The following is a 15,093-nucleotide window of genomic DNA, read 5'->3' on the forward strand; positions in this document are numbered from 1 at the left end:
CGGCTGATTTTTCTGATTTATTGTAGAAATGAGGTCTCGCTGCCCAGGTGGGTCTCAAACCTGCGGGCTCAGGCAATCCACTCACCTCAGCCTCCCAAAGGCGTGGGATTACAGGCTGAGCCACCAATCCCAGCTTGAACATGCTTTTTTAAGAGCCCAAACACGTGCAACATTTGGGATCTCATTATTCTGCTGTCATTTACTCATAACATCAGTTATGGATAATATTTACCCATTTTTTACTAACTTCCCTCACTCTTGCCAAAGTGGGGAAATTGGCGGTGGTGGTGGGAGTGGGAAACAAAAGTGTTTTTAAAAATAGAAAGTATATGAATAATTTCAAGCACAAGAGTATGTTGATAGGAAAAATAATAAGAACGCTTAGGTTTTTATTTTTAAATATTTTTTTTGGTGGGAATCTCACCCTATTGCCCAGAGTAGAGTGCAGTGGTCCAATCATGGCTCATTGCAATCTCGACCTCCTGGGCTCAGGCATTCCCTCTGCCTTAGTCACTGAAGTTGCTGGGATTACAGGCATGCGCCACCACACTCAGCTAATTTTTAAATTGTTTTTGTAAAGATGAGGTCTTGCTATTGCCTAGGCTGGTCTCAAACTCCTGGGCTCAGGCAATCCTCTCACCTTAGCCTCCCAAAGCACTAGGATAACAGGCTTGAGCCACCACGCTGGCCGCTTAAGTTTAGTTTTTTTTTTTTTTTTTTGAGTTGGAGTTTCACTCTGTCGCCCAGACTGGAGTGCAGTGGCCGCTCCCGGTCACCACAGCCTCGCCTGCTGGGCTCCGGCAATCCTTCCGTCTCAGCCTTCTGAGTAGCCGGAATTACAGGCGCTGCCACGCCCGGCTGATTTTTTGATTTATTGTAGAGATGAGGTCTCGCTGCCCAGGCGGGTCTCGAACCCGCGGGCTCAGGCAATCCACTCACCTCAGCCTCCCAAAGGCGCGGGATTACAGGCTGAGCCACCGAGCCCGGCTCGCTTAAGTTTATAAAATGAAACATTTTAGGGCCAGATGGCTAGGTTTATATTAAAATTCTGAAAATAATTTACTTGTATTGTCTGGTATGTTCATAGGTTACTTTAACTTTGAAACAGACTTTGAATGGCAAACATGTTTACATATTTAAAAGGTGAAAAAGAACTAATTTCCAGGAAGACCAAGAAAAGAGAGTAAACCCAAAACACTGCTCAAAGAAATCCAAGAAGACACAAACAGATGGAAAAACATTCCATGCTCATGGATAGGAAGAATCAACATTGTTAAGATGTCCGTCCTACCCAAGGCAATCTACAGATTCAATGCAATACCCATTAAATTACCAACATCATCCTTCTCAGAGCTGGAAACAATAATACAAGAATTCATATGAAAACATAAACGACCGCAAATAGCCAAAACAATCCTTAGCAAAAGAAACAAAGCAGGAGGCATCACACTTCCAGAATTCAAACTTTACCATAAGGCTACAATAATCAAAACAGCCTGGTATTGGTACAAGAACAGGCATACGGACCAATGGAAGATGACAGAGATGTCAGAAGCAAAACCTCAATTTCTCAACTAACTCACCTTTAGACAAAGCCTCCAACAATAACCACTGGGGAGAGGAGAACCTATTCAGTAAATAGTGCTGGGAAAACTGGCGGATCACATGTAGAAGATTGAAACAGGGCCCCTACCTATCACCATACACAAAAGTCAACTCTAAATGGATCAAAAACCTAAACATAAAACCTCAAACTATAAAAACCTTAGAAAATGCAGGAGACACTCTTATGGGCATTGGAACAGGCAACCAATTCCTAATCAAAATCCCAAGTGCCCATGCCATTAGAGATAAGATAGACAAGTGGGACCTCATCAAACTGACAAACTTCTGCAAAGCAAAATAAACCATCAAGAGAATGGGGAGACAGCCTGTAGAATGGGAAAAAAATATTTGCCAAGTGTATATCTGACAAGGGCCTAACATCTATGATCTACAAGGAACACAAACGTGCCAAAAGGAAAAAAACAAACGGCCCCATTAAAAAGTGGGCAAAAGACATGAATAGACACTTCTCAAAAGAAGACATATGGGCAGCCAACAGACACATGGAAAAGTGCTCAACCTCACTAATCTTCAGAGAAATGCAAACCAAAACCACACTGAGATACCATCTAACCCCAGTAAGAATGGCCATCATTAATACGACAAACAACAACAGATGCTGGCCAGGATGCTTCCACACTGCTGGTGGGAATGCAAACTAGTGCAACCTCTTTGGAGAACAGTATGGCGATTTCTGAAAGAATTAGCAATTGACCTTCCGTATGATCCAGCAATCCTCTATTGGGAATATACCCAGAGGAACTCAAATCATTCTACACAAAAGATACCTGTACATTCATGTTTATCGCAGCATTATTCACAACAGCAATAACATGGAATCAACCATGCTGCCCATCGAAACTGACCTGGATAAAAAAATATGGTATATATACACAATGAGATATTATGCAGTCATAAAGGACAAACATATGGACTTTGCAGCAACTTGGATGGATTTAGAGTCTATCATACTCAGTGATCTATCAGAAAAACAAAGAACAGAGTACCATATGTTCTCACTCATAAGTGGATATTGAACAATTATCATAATACTATAAGAAAGGTATTGGCAGTATTGGGAAACTGCTGGAGACGGGGGGGGCGACACCTCATCAACAAGGGTACCTGCATAATGAACATTTGTATACCTAATTGCACTCCACATCTTTAAAATTTAAAAAAAAATCATTTGTTTACGTAAAAGGTGAAAAAACTAATTTCCAGGTAGGCCAAATAAAGAAAGTAGGACCTTCCCAGCTTCCTCCATTTATTTTCTTATATGTTCTTTGTAAAGTCAAGACTACCTAGAGAGACTGCACAATGGGAAGAGGGGAGAGGGTCATCTTCGCAAAAAAGGAAAGCATCAAAGTGTTCATTTGTCCTTTTTCCTCAGGATGGGAGGAGAGTGGTGATCTCACTGCCAGACGCAAGGATGTAATGGCTTCCCTGACTTCAAAGCTTCCGAGAGACCCTCGTTCTTCTCAGGAAAAGGAAATGCCCGGTGGACCTCCACCCTTCACCCTCACAATTACTGGCACAAGTACTCGGGTTTTCAAGACTGACTGACAGAACAGAATCTTACAAAATGCGCGCACCTAGGACAGTCAGGGTTGCATTTGCAGAAATGCTCCCCGCGCTGTTCTGAGCCGTGCAGCTGTACACCCCAATGTCCTCTGTCTTCACATCCACGATGAAGAACACATCGTCCTCAGGCATCACATGCATGCGCCTCTCCCTTGCGGCTGGGAAGTCTGTGCCCCCATCCTTCTGCCAGGCTATCTGCGGGGCTGGGTGGCCCACAGCAGCACACTCCAAGCGCGCCATGGCCCCGGCGCGGATGGTGAGGTCCATCGGGGTCTTGGTGAATGAGGGAAGCACTGAAATCAGAAAAACAATGCAGGCATGAGCACGATGGGGTTTTAGTGGTCCACTTGTGTTCCTTTTTATTTTTCGGTTGGACATGTACAAACGTCTGTCCCTGACATAGATAAAGCAGAGAGGTCATTTCCAATTTCAAGACAAGGTAACTAAAGTTCAGATGGAGAGATTGAAAGATTTGTTCAAGGTTACATGGGTACAGAAATGACAGAGTCAGGATGAAACACAGGTCATCCAATCCTCAGACTGAAGGTCTTTAGGCTGTTTTCTGGCCAATTTTCAGTCTCCTTGATAATGAACTCTGCGATCTTGGCCATACAATGAATCTCTTTGCACCCTGACCACTCGCTTCATTTATTTATTTTTTTATAGTTCCTCCTGGTAGCTCTAACATCCTATGACTTGGAAATATGTGTTTGGCCCTACAATTTAAATTCAAAACCGCTCTCTGTGTCAGGCCTTAGCAACTATTTGAGTGAAAGCACTGATGCATTGTATCCAAAATCTACCACAGCAATTGTAAGGATCCTACTGCATACCTACCACACAAAGCCAATGGTGATATACGTTTGTTTACAGTGGTTAATGTTTATTGCATATACATATGTATAGCACTCCCTGGATGGCAGGCATTTTGCTAAGTTCTCTAGGCATATTATTTTACTGAATGATCACAATACCTCCATGAGGTAGGTCCTATTATCCCTAATTGAAAGATGTAGAACCAGAAGCACAGAGATATTCAGGAACTTGCTGAGAGTCACACAGCTACAAGAAGGCATGGCAGGATTCACATGCAGATTTCTGAATTAAAGGCAGTGCTTTTGTTTTTTTTGTTTTGAGTTGGAGTCCTACTCTGTCACCCAGGTTGGAATGCTGGGTTCAGGCAATCCTTTCATCTCAGCCTTCCAAGTCGCTGGAACCACAGGCACACGCCACCACACCCAGCTAATTTTTTAATTTATTGTAGAGATGAGGTCTCGCCACATTGCCCAGGCTGGTCTCAAACCCCCAGACTTTCCGGCAATCCTCTCGCCTCTGCCTCCCAAAATGCTGGGATGACAGGCATGAGCCACTGCACCTGGCTAGAGGTGGTGTGCCCCTAATACCACACTTTATGGCCTGCGACCTCAGTCTAGTATTTTGTCAACTTGTGAAGAGCAAAACTTGTCTGGCTCCTCTTTGCGTTTTCCGCCACACTGAGTATGGCATGACTTCTACACAGCAACTGCAGGCTTAGCTACAAATAAGCAGAAATCTTAATACCGTGGAACGAGAGGTGGGGAGAGTCAGGGAGGGAACTAGAAGCGGAAAAGGACAGGATTAAGAAGACAAGAAAGGAAATCAGGGCTTCTCTCTTTCTAAAAGGGAACGCTAAATGCTAACAGAAAAATCAGATCACATACTATTTACTGTAAGCTTGGCTTTGACGGAGTAGGAAGAGCCGAAGTGATTGGAGATGACACACTGATATTTCCCTTCGCTGGCAAATTCCACGTGGCGCAGGCGGAGGATGGTGGTGTACTCCATCACCTCCCCGCCCTGGGCACGGAGGTGTGCGTAATTCTCCATCTCTGCGTCGTGCAGGAGCTCATTGTCTTTTTTCCAAGCAAAAGTCATTGGGGAGTCACTGCTGCTGGCAGCTGAGCAGATGAAACTCAGATTGGAGCCTTTTATCGCGGACTGCGTTTCTGGCTGAACCGTGATCTGGGGTTTGGGAAAATCGTCTGTTTCAAAATGGAGAGGAGGAAACAAAACGGTGTTAAGACTCAAGAGTGCAAACGCTGCGCCAGTCTGAACACCAAGACATGCAAAACAAACAGTGGCTGAGGTTTCACCCTTTGTGTATATTTTCACAGACGGACGCATAGTCCCAGTGTTGAGGGGACCCTGGGAGGGTGTTTGTAAAATCACTCCTTCATTTCGAATAGAGACGGAGATGTATTCATCAATCGTTACTGCTGGTGAGGAGACTGCTACTTGGGAACAATCGGAAAACCCATAGTTTCTGCCAGACCCCTTGTGCTTAGTATAAGAAGAAAGCAGTTAACAAACTGGCCAGGCTTGGTGGCTCAGCCTATCATCCCAGCACTGTGGAAGGCCAAGGCGAGTGGATTGGCTGAGCCCGTGGGTTCGATTCCAGCCCGGGCAACTTGGTGAGAGCTCATCTCTACAATAAATTAAAAAAAAAAAAAAACCCAGGTGTGGTGGAGCGCCTGTAGTTCTGGCTATTTGGAAGGCTAAGGCGGCAGGATTGCCGGAGCCCAGCAGATTGACGCTGGGGTGGCTGTGAGCATGCCACTGCTCTCCGGGTGACAGAGTGAGACTCCAACTCAGAAAAAAACAACAAAAAAACTTCCAGCCTCATGGATCACCTTCCAATGCTACAACCAGGAACTGCAATTGTTCCCATGTTCACCACACATCAGGAGCGGTGAAATTAAGAAATCAAATATTAATCATGATTCATCAATATCACTAAAGACAGCAATGAACATACCACTTACCAAAAAAGGAGCCTATATTAAAAACGCAGTAAGTCAGGTAGAGCTGCCAAAAAAAAAAAAAAAAAAAAAATCTGTAGCACAAGAGAAAGCATCTCTAAAACTAGCTGTAAGATGCTGGCTTTGCCTGGAGTTTTGAGTGTCTATCCATCATGTGACCCGTGCTACACTGTCACAGTTGCACTGTAATTAGAGCTGAACAACTCTTTCATTCTTAACAGTTACTTTTAGTTCTCTGTTACTTTTTGGAAAAGGTACCTTTTTGAACTTCAGTTTCTCTGACATGGCTTAAAACCCAGAAGGAAACATCTTCGATCTACCAAGGTGTCTTATTGGGGTGCTCTGGAAAAGTAACTTTTATGTGTGATGGATGGGGCATGGGGGATGCTCGGGTATAAGTCCAGTGTTGTCACTGTTCCAGAACACGCTGTGTTCTAATCAAGATGGTTTCTTTCTCTGTATTGCTTTGATACTCTCATCTGATAAATCAATGGTTCAGATTCATGATGGGAAAAAATTATGGAATATATATACTTTTTTTTCCAAAAAACCAGAATTTATTTATAAAAAATGGCGTATTTATGCTTACATGTTTAAACTTCAGTCACCTTCAAAGTGCTCTCTGTTTGATGTAAGACACCTATCGAGACACTTTTTCCACTGCTCAAAACAGTGTTTGAACTTATCCATTGATGCTTTCTAGTACTTCTGCCATTTTTGTTTCACCTCTTCCACATCAGCAAAACGTTTCCCTTTGAGGACTTTTTTCATCTGAGGAAATGAAAAAAAGTCGCTCGGGGGAAGATCAGGTTAACAGGGATGGTAGGGCATGGGGGTCATGCCGGTTTTGGTTAAAAACTGCTGAACACTCAGCACAGTATAGACAGGCGCACACATGAATCAACCATCATGAAATGGGCATATGTGCTGAAGGAATCTCCAAAAAAAATTCGCTGAAGTGGAACACAGTCTCTCACAACACTAGCTGGTACACTGATGCTGATGGTTTCCTAGAACACTTATACCTAGGAGAAGCATGTACTAAAAAATGATTCCTATTGTTTTGGGGTCCTCTCATACACAGACACACACACACACACACACAATGTACATGCTATATACTAGTATATGTATACACTATATTATACAAACTATATGTATACTATATATGTAGCATATATATGTAGCATATATATATGTAGCATATATAGTATACATATAGTTTGTATAATATAGTGTATACATATACTACATAGTGTACTATATATAGTATACACATAACACACACACACATCTCAAAGTGATAGGGAGCTCATATCTTGGAACTGGAGAAATAGGGATGATGGAAAGGATTGGCTCAGGCCACTATAGGTGAATGCCAAATTACTCAGATCCAAAACAGAGATTTTATTTCCAGAAAAAAAGGTTGGCACTTTTTAATGCTGAAACCTAAAAAAATATATATTGTAGACAAAGCATTTTTAAGTAAAATTCTAAATGCCAATGCAAAAGGAGTTTCTTAATATTTGAACACAACACATGCTTAGATATAAGCAAACTTTGATTTCTTATTTTATACACATTATTTTATATTATTTCACATTTATTTTTTACAAAGGTCTCCATGGTCACTAATAGTAAATAGCAGTGTAATGCAGTAGACAGAAAACTGTGCAAGAGGTAAAAACATTTTTTAAATTTTTAATCAAGATCTGCTACAGACTAGCTATGTGAACTTAGGGTAAGTAGACATCTAATGCCGAGATTCTTGGATGCTAAAGCTATAAACCTTAGAATTATTTATAGTAAATTCAAACTTCCTATTACTTGCAATGCTTTGCCCACCAAGAGTTAATTTTTTGGCAGCCCATAAATCCTATCATCTTCCCTTTCATGGTAGCCTCTCAAAAAGCCTCAGAGTTAGGAAGAGCAGATGACAAGAGTTCCCATTTCACAGACGCAGAGACTAAGTAAGATTCTGGGAACTTAAGTGGAAGGGCTAAGATGATCCTTCAACTCCCCCAAGGTCCAATTCCATCCTTCTTCCCCCAAACCCACCCTGACGTCAAAACAAAGATGAAGCGAACACTCAAAGATGGAGAACACTCTCTCTCCCATCTGAGAGATTAAAGTAATCAGCAAACTATAGATCCACTGTCCCCTACCTCAGCAGAAATAAGAATTTTATAAAGAGAATATAAACCCATTATCTGGATAAATAAGGGGAAAAAAGAAGCAGGAACAAAAGGCAAGGGCAATACACATACTCACCACACACAAAGCCATCTGGGCTCACAGCAAAAATGCTTCTTCCTTTAAGCAGCTGAGGGTGGGCACAACTGGCATTTACAAAGCTCTGAAAGTTGTTTTCCGCCACCCACTGTGGGAGCCATTTTAGCTGGCAATCACACAAAAGGCTTGATGTATTTAAATGCCTGTGGAGAGTAATCACATTCAATTTATTCTGTATGAAATGCAGATTTCTCCAAGCAAACTAAAACCAAGTAAATATTAACAAAGCAATGAATTTGGAAACCAAATACACACATCCCATGTAACACATATTCCATTGCCTGTCTTAAAATGCAAGGCATGTATCTAGAATAATGTTTTATTGTTGTTTTTAGTGCCCTACTGTGATAGACGTGTTACCTTGATCCTATCAAAAACACCTTACAACTGAGATAACTGCTACTATATTTAAACTCTGTACTACTATATATCTAGTCCCACAAATTTAAGGTGTGAGTTCAGAACAGAAAGAACTCCTCATTTCAACAAAGGGAACTCATAACAAACTCCTTTTGTTTTCTGGAATAAAAATTAAGTAATGTTAAGAATGTGCTAGACACTTTTTATAGACACAGCATCCAGGATGACACACCACAGGACAGTGTTTCCCTCTATGCTTTATTTGAAACTCTTGGAAGAGAAAGAAAACTTACAATTGTTGAAGTTTCTTCATTTGTGAAAATGCGTTGCCTTGCAAAGACATGATTGCGTTGTCACTCAGGTCTCTGAAAAACAACCAAATCAAATGAGTCAGAGCAAACAACCTTCACTGCATACTTGCAGGCAAAGTTTGGGTCCAGGGTGCCCACCCCGTTCACCAAACAGATACTTTCTGTGCTGAAATATATAAACGGGGCACTCCAGAAGAGGGCATTTGTATCAGAGGCAGGTTCTGTTCTCATGAAAGATTTCCTTTCCGTCACCACTTAAGGTCATTTGACTCCCTAGGGCCCAAGCTGTTCTGCTATATTATTTTATTCTATTTCTCATTATTCAAATTGGTAAACCGAAAGTTAGTATTGGTTCCTTCTAAATACACAAATAAAATTCCTCATAATTGTGCTCTTTAAAAACATTATTTACACAATACTTTCTGTGATATACACTCAGTGAAGAGATTTACATGTGCTACTGCATTTATTCTTAAAGCAACCCAAAAGTCAACGGTGTTACCACCTAGCTCAGCTCAAAAGCGGAAGGTAAGAGTTGAAACAATTATCTTCAATTCCAAAACCTATGCTTTTAACTACTCGCCTGACTCTGCCATGCACGACTAGTAAGATGTTCAGACAAGATGTACTTGTTAAAACATACACTTCAGGCGGGATGTTCATAAAATGAGAGCATATTCTGGGCTGCTTTTCTTTGAAAATAGCGCTTATGAGCAGTTTGAATGAAAGTATTCACCACAATGATTGCCACTGTTTTTCTTTACAAGGGTCAGCGTATACAAAGGGGATATTGAGTGAGATAAGTGGCAAGAAAAGACGAAGAAGGAAGGGGCCAGGCATGGGCAGAGACAGAGGCTGGGAGAATCAAGAGAGGTCTAAGAAAACTGAAGCAGAGATTAATACTCCACTGATCCACTAATTCCACTTGCCCAGAAACGGAGTAGGCTGGATGACAAACCCTTTTTTGAACTAATCTGTTTCAGTAAGTACAGTGATAACTGTCCGCCCTTCTAAAACTCAGCTCTGCAGAGTCCTACCCTACTATTATTTGAACTATGGCACCATCAGGATGTCCAGCAATCCAGACCCCCCTCAAACTAACAGGTGCAGGCAGAAGAGGTCAACACGGTGCTTGGTAGATAACAACCACGTCTTCATACTCAACACGGAGCACACATCAGAGTACAAACCAAATGTGTATTTTAACTAGACACTTCTTTTGTCCAAGTCAATAGCGATCAAAACTCTTGGCGACAAGCATTCCTCAAAATAGTCAAGAGGGGACTAAAGTATACACTACTTTGCCATTTTACTGCAAGTATAAAACATCTACCCATGGTTACAAGCAGCTGTTTGATTCATTTAGTCAGGACATGGTGATCACACAGGTTTTGATTCTTATCAAGGTTGGCTAGCTTGCTTCCAGGGATTGAAAATTCCTGAGCCTCTAAATGTCATTTCAGAAACGTGTGCAAGGAGTTACCCAGAGTGGAGGCAGAGATTGTGCAGGCAAGAGCTGGTGTGATGCAGGGGCATTGTGAAAGCAGAGACACCTCTGATTTGAGTCCTGCTTCTGTCATTGCTAACGGATGAGTCAGTAACAAGAGAAAACAGGAAGGAGAATAATGGGGTGGGGTGCACACTTCATCATTAAACAACAGCAGTAACAGACTAACATTCTCCAAGGAGTGTTAAAACCCTCTTTATGTCACTCACAAGGATTGTGCAAATGGCCATTATTGACCTTTAAAATCTAAGTCATCTTCTTAACTGTCCAATGGCATCAATGAACCCTCAGAACCTCCACTTAGCTTAAAAGCAAAGACGGTAACAGCTATTGAATAGTATTCTTATAAGGATTAAGTAAGACAATATATGTCAATACTTGGCACAGTGCCCTATGTATAGTGGGTATATACTACATGGGAATTCTTTAAAAATTAAATATACCACTACTTGAAAAAAAAAACAACTAAAAACTCATTAAGGAAGTAAAGCATTGTCATTAAATACAAAGGAAAACATCTATGTATATACTTCCATATAGGTAAGTAGGTAGACAATAACAAGCAGGTGGATAGGGAGAGAAAGAAAGACATAGACATATGATAGGAAGGTATGTAAATATATTTTATGAAACTGGGAGGATGCCAACGAAATTATATTCTAGTCAGTCTAATCTTTCATGACGCATCCATAAATAACCATCCTAGACTAGCTTTGGGGTGGCCAAATCCCAGTTACTCACAGATGTTCTAATGCATCCAAACCAGTGAAGGCTTTTTTGGTAATAGATCGGATACGGTTTCCCTGGAGGATTCTGGGGGGAAAAAAAAAAAATTACGCTGGAACAGTTCATTTAAAAAAGCCATGTTGGAGATGCAACTCTTATAAACAGAACTGTTTTTTATGTCCAAGTCAATGATACAGTTCAACAGGGTTTTCAAAGCATTCAACAAAGAGTTTAACAAAAATAGGCATTCAAGAAGTAATTCTGCTGATCAAATCAAAGCACTGTCTTTCCAGGTCCTTTTGGGATAAGTAGAAACTTTATTTCAAGTAAACTGCCTCGAATTGCTAACAAATAAAGCAGATATATGAATGTTTTATCTTTCCCCTCCTTTCTGGGGATACCTTCACCATCCAGGGGAGTTTGGGACTCCATGGAACTCGATTTGAAAACTGCTGGCTTAAAACATATAGTTTGGCCATCTGCAAAGACCATTTTATGGCTAACTGTGAGATGTTTTTATCCTGTATTACTTGAACTTACTACAACATTATTAGTGGATGTTGGACTACTTCATGTACAAATTCCTGTGAGGAGAGTGTAACACTGAGGGCTTCAAAATGTGGCTGCCAGTGAGTGCACTGCCTTCCATGCAATCATAATTACAAAAGTATAAGCACTCATAATGGTTACAAATTCTTATCTAGGTACTAAAATAAGTAACAAATTAAAGCGCTGAATGAAATGCTTTTACCTAAGGAAGAAAAGCAAGTAAACACACATTTTGTACAAAAGCACTCATCTGGGAAATGACAAAGGGTAGCATCAGACTAAGCACCTGTTTCTTTTTTTATTTTTGAGTTGGAGTCTCACTCTGTCGCCCAGGCTGGAGTGCAGTGGCACGCTCATGGCCACCACAGCCTTGACCTGCTGGGCTCAGGCATTCCTTCCGCCTCAGCCTTCCAAGTAGCTGGAACTACAGGTGTGCGCTTATCACGCCAGGCTGATTTTTTGATTGATTGTAGAGATGCGGTTTCACCAAGTTGCCCGGGCTTTTCTTGAGACCCTGGGCTCAGGCAGTCCTCTCGCCTCTGCCTCCCAAAGTGCTGGGATTATACGCTTGAGCCACTGTGCCCGGCAGCACCTATTTCTGATCTCTTTGTAAGGTGAACTTGTGGAGCTGACTTCAATGAAGACATTTTTTAGCCAAAGAGTGAGTCAAATTATGAGGCAAATCATACTCACAGTCGCCTCAGTTTGTCAAGCCCAGAGAAAGCGCCATTCATGTCCTCAATTGTCCAAGAAATTTCATTGTTCTTCAGATCCCTAATTTAAAAAAAAAATAAAATTCTCTTTAGACTTTAGAGAGACATGCTCAGGAACCTAAGATCACCAGCCAGGTGGCATATCATTTATAACAAATTCCTCATAATCTCCCATATTATCTCCACCCATTCCAAAATAACAGAAAATCCTTCTCTCTCCAACATATCTCTTACACCCTCACTCTCCTCCCTCAACGATATTTTTTAAGTTTTTGCCTAAAATCAAGACAGTTGACTCTGGCCCTATTAATGCCTCCATCAAGATGACTAAATTCTGAAAGATTTGACTAGTCTGAAAAATACATTAAACTTTAAAACCACTGTTCCAACCACATAAGCAGTGGTTCGCCAAAGCATACAGTATGTCTTTCAATTATGTACTGCTTCAAATAGTGAACGGAGCAAAAGTTTCTGACAGTGCAAAACTCAAAAGCCCATTGCACAACCTTAAATTAACATTTGAGAGACTTTTCAAAGGTCAATTAATTCAATTCTTTCTTCTTTCTCTTAGGACAGAGATCAGGTTGTGGATACAACTGGCATGATAAACATGCATCTTCCCTCACTGCCCCTATGTATGCCTTTTTGCTATGAGTACTTTATAATCTGTATTTTATAAAGAAAAATTAGTAGATTTAAAATTGCTTCCCTCTTAAGGAGTCACCAACTTCCTGGAGATGCTGAGATCACCAAAACAATCTGATCACTGTCTTTTTAAAATCCCTTTAAGAAACACATATGGATGAAATGGATCCATTGTAATCAAACTGATCTGGGAAAGATTAAGACTCGTCTTCTGAGGCTGTACACGCTTCCTTGACAACAAAGGAAATCTGCTTGGAGAAAAGTGGGCCCATTTAGGAACCAATTAGGTACATGTACTGAGAGCAAAATGTGTAACTTACAAAGTCTTTAAACTGGAAAGCCCCCGGAAGGCACAATCAGCAATGTAGCTGACTTTGTTGTTTCCGATGTGCAATGTGTTTAGTAAGCTTAGGCCAAGGAAGCTTGAATCATCTAACCTCGACAAGTGATTGAAAGTTAGGTCCCTGTAAGGAAAAAAGAAAAACAAATAATGGCTTTCATTTGTCAATCCAACACAATGACTTGTTTTCCAAAAGACAGGTAAATACGTGAGCCACGATAACCCTTATTTTAAGATTCTACCATAATAATACCATGTAAATACGTCTCATCTCAGCAATCAAAGAAAAAAAAATACACTCTCTTCATGTGAAAATACCCAGCACGGCTTTCCCCAATGTGCCACAGAACTGAAACAGAAGAGTTGGCTTCAACTTACCACAACAAAAATACGGCTAGGTTGCATGTGAAAAAAGCTGTCACCTTGGAAACTTCGTTATGAAAATTTCACAGATCCCTGCTCTCAACCCCGAGGAGAAGAAAAGGCAACTCACAGTTCACTGAGCTTCTGGCAAAACTCCCAGGCATCAGGGCTGATCCTGTTGATGGCATTTTGGCTGAGATGAAGTTCCTGCAGCATCAGCAAGCCGTAAAGCCAGCCTTTGGTGATCTCTGTGAGGTTGTTATGGTCCAGCTGCCTACATTTACAATAAGAATCAAAAGTTCATTATCTAGCCTCTTCAAAAGGGACATGTGATTACAACCTATTACATATTCCTATTGTTACTAGATGTTGGGCTTTTGTTATATGGAGACATCGGCAAAAAAATCCTACACATTCTTACAGTTGAAATGCTTATGAATCTATGTCATTACAAACTCTTGATCCCATGATCTGAAACAAAACTGAATACTCAATTGTAACTAAGGTGATGAATTATGAGATTTTAGGTGTTCCAATAAGAGCTTCTGGGTGTGCACAGAGCATTCTGTGATCATCCTGCCAGAGTAGGGATCGTGACAGTCCACACTTACAAAATTTCCATGTTGCTCAGCCCCCAAAAGGCTCCGTCCATAAGTTTTGTGACTCCATTTCTTTGCATTTTCAGAGACTTCAGAGCACCAAGCCCTTGGAACGTGAGTCCATCCACGTTTTTAATCTTGTTTCGGTTCAATTCACTGCATTGGATATTACAATTAAATGGTTAGCTTATATGACAATTAAATCCTGGAGGTAGTAATACAATGTGTCATTACTACCATATAGTGGAACCAGTCAGTGTTCAATGACTCTGAATATTTTAAATTTCTGAACATTTTTATTGCAAAGAATTTCAATTTGTTAGCAGTCAAGGGGTTTTCTTCTGAAATGTGTGATGTATTTTTGGAATAATAAAATATTGAAACTAGACCGCACTTTAATTTCTAAACGCTTGTCCACTCAGGACAGAAGCAAAAAAGTTAATATTTGTTTTTACATGATCCAGAATAAGAGTATTACATATTATGCTAAAACATGAGGTCTACCCGGGAGTAGGGTCTCAAGTTTATCCTGTCCAATCTGCTTACAAATTTGGTGACTCTTTCATGATTCCTTTTAGGTTTAATGCTTTCTCTTTAAGGCAGTAGTTTTCAGCCTTGGTCATGCACTGAAACCACCTGAGAGTTTTAAAAATTACTGAAGCCTAGATCTTATGGCCCCCCCCCCCCCCCCCCCCCCCCCC

The 15,093-nt window shown here is 40.9% G+C and overlaps 1 protein-coding gene across 1 annotated transcript in view; it reads right to left on the minus strand.

The window, feature by feature from the left end:
- The window catches only part of LRIG3 (leucine rich repeats and immunoglobulin like domains 3), a 55,733-nt gene that overhangs the window by 8,046 nt on the left and 32,594 nt on the right, over positions 1-15,093 (minus strand). The window contains exons 6-14 of the mRNA XM_008055196.2: positions 14,405-14,548; positions 13,924-14,067; positions 13,411-13,554; positions 12,426-12,506; positions 11,199-11,270; positions 8,933-9,004; positions 8,259-8,422; positions 4,890-5,210; positions 3,201-3,482 (exon numbers count right to left, since the gene is read on the minus strand). Coding sequence (XP_008053387.1) covers positions 3,201-3,482; positions 4,890-5,210; positions 8,259-8,422; positions 8,933-9,004; positions 11,199-11,270; positions 12,426-12,506; positions 13,411-13,554; positions 13,924-14,067; positions 14,405-14,548 — 1,424 coding nt within the window. The remainder of the gene's footprint in view (positions 1-3,200; positions 3,483-4,889; positions 5,211-8,258; positions 8,423-8,932; positions 9,005-11,198; positions 11,271-12,425; positions 12,507-13,410; positions 13,555-13,923; positions 14,068-14,404; positions 14,549-15,093) is intronic.

This window comes from Carlito syrichta, unplaced genomic scaffold, assembly GCF_000164805.1.
Source record: "Carlito syrichta isolate Samal-C Ts95f unplaced genomic scaffold, Tarsius_syrichta-2.0.1 Scaffold301769, whole genome shotgun sequence".
Taxonomy (NCBI): Eukaryota; Metazoa; Chordata; class Mammalia; order Primates; family Tarsiidae; genus Carlito; species Carlito syrichta.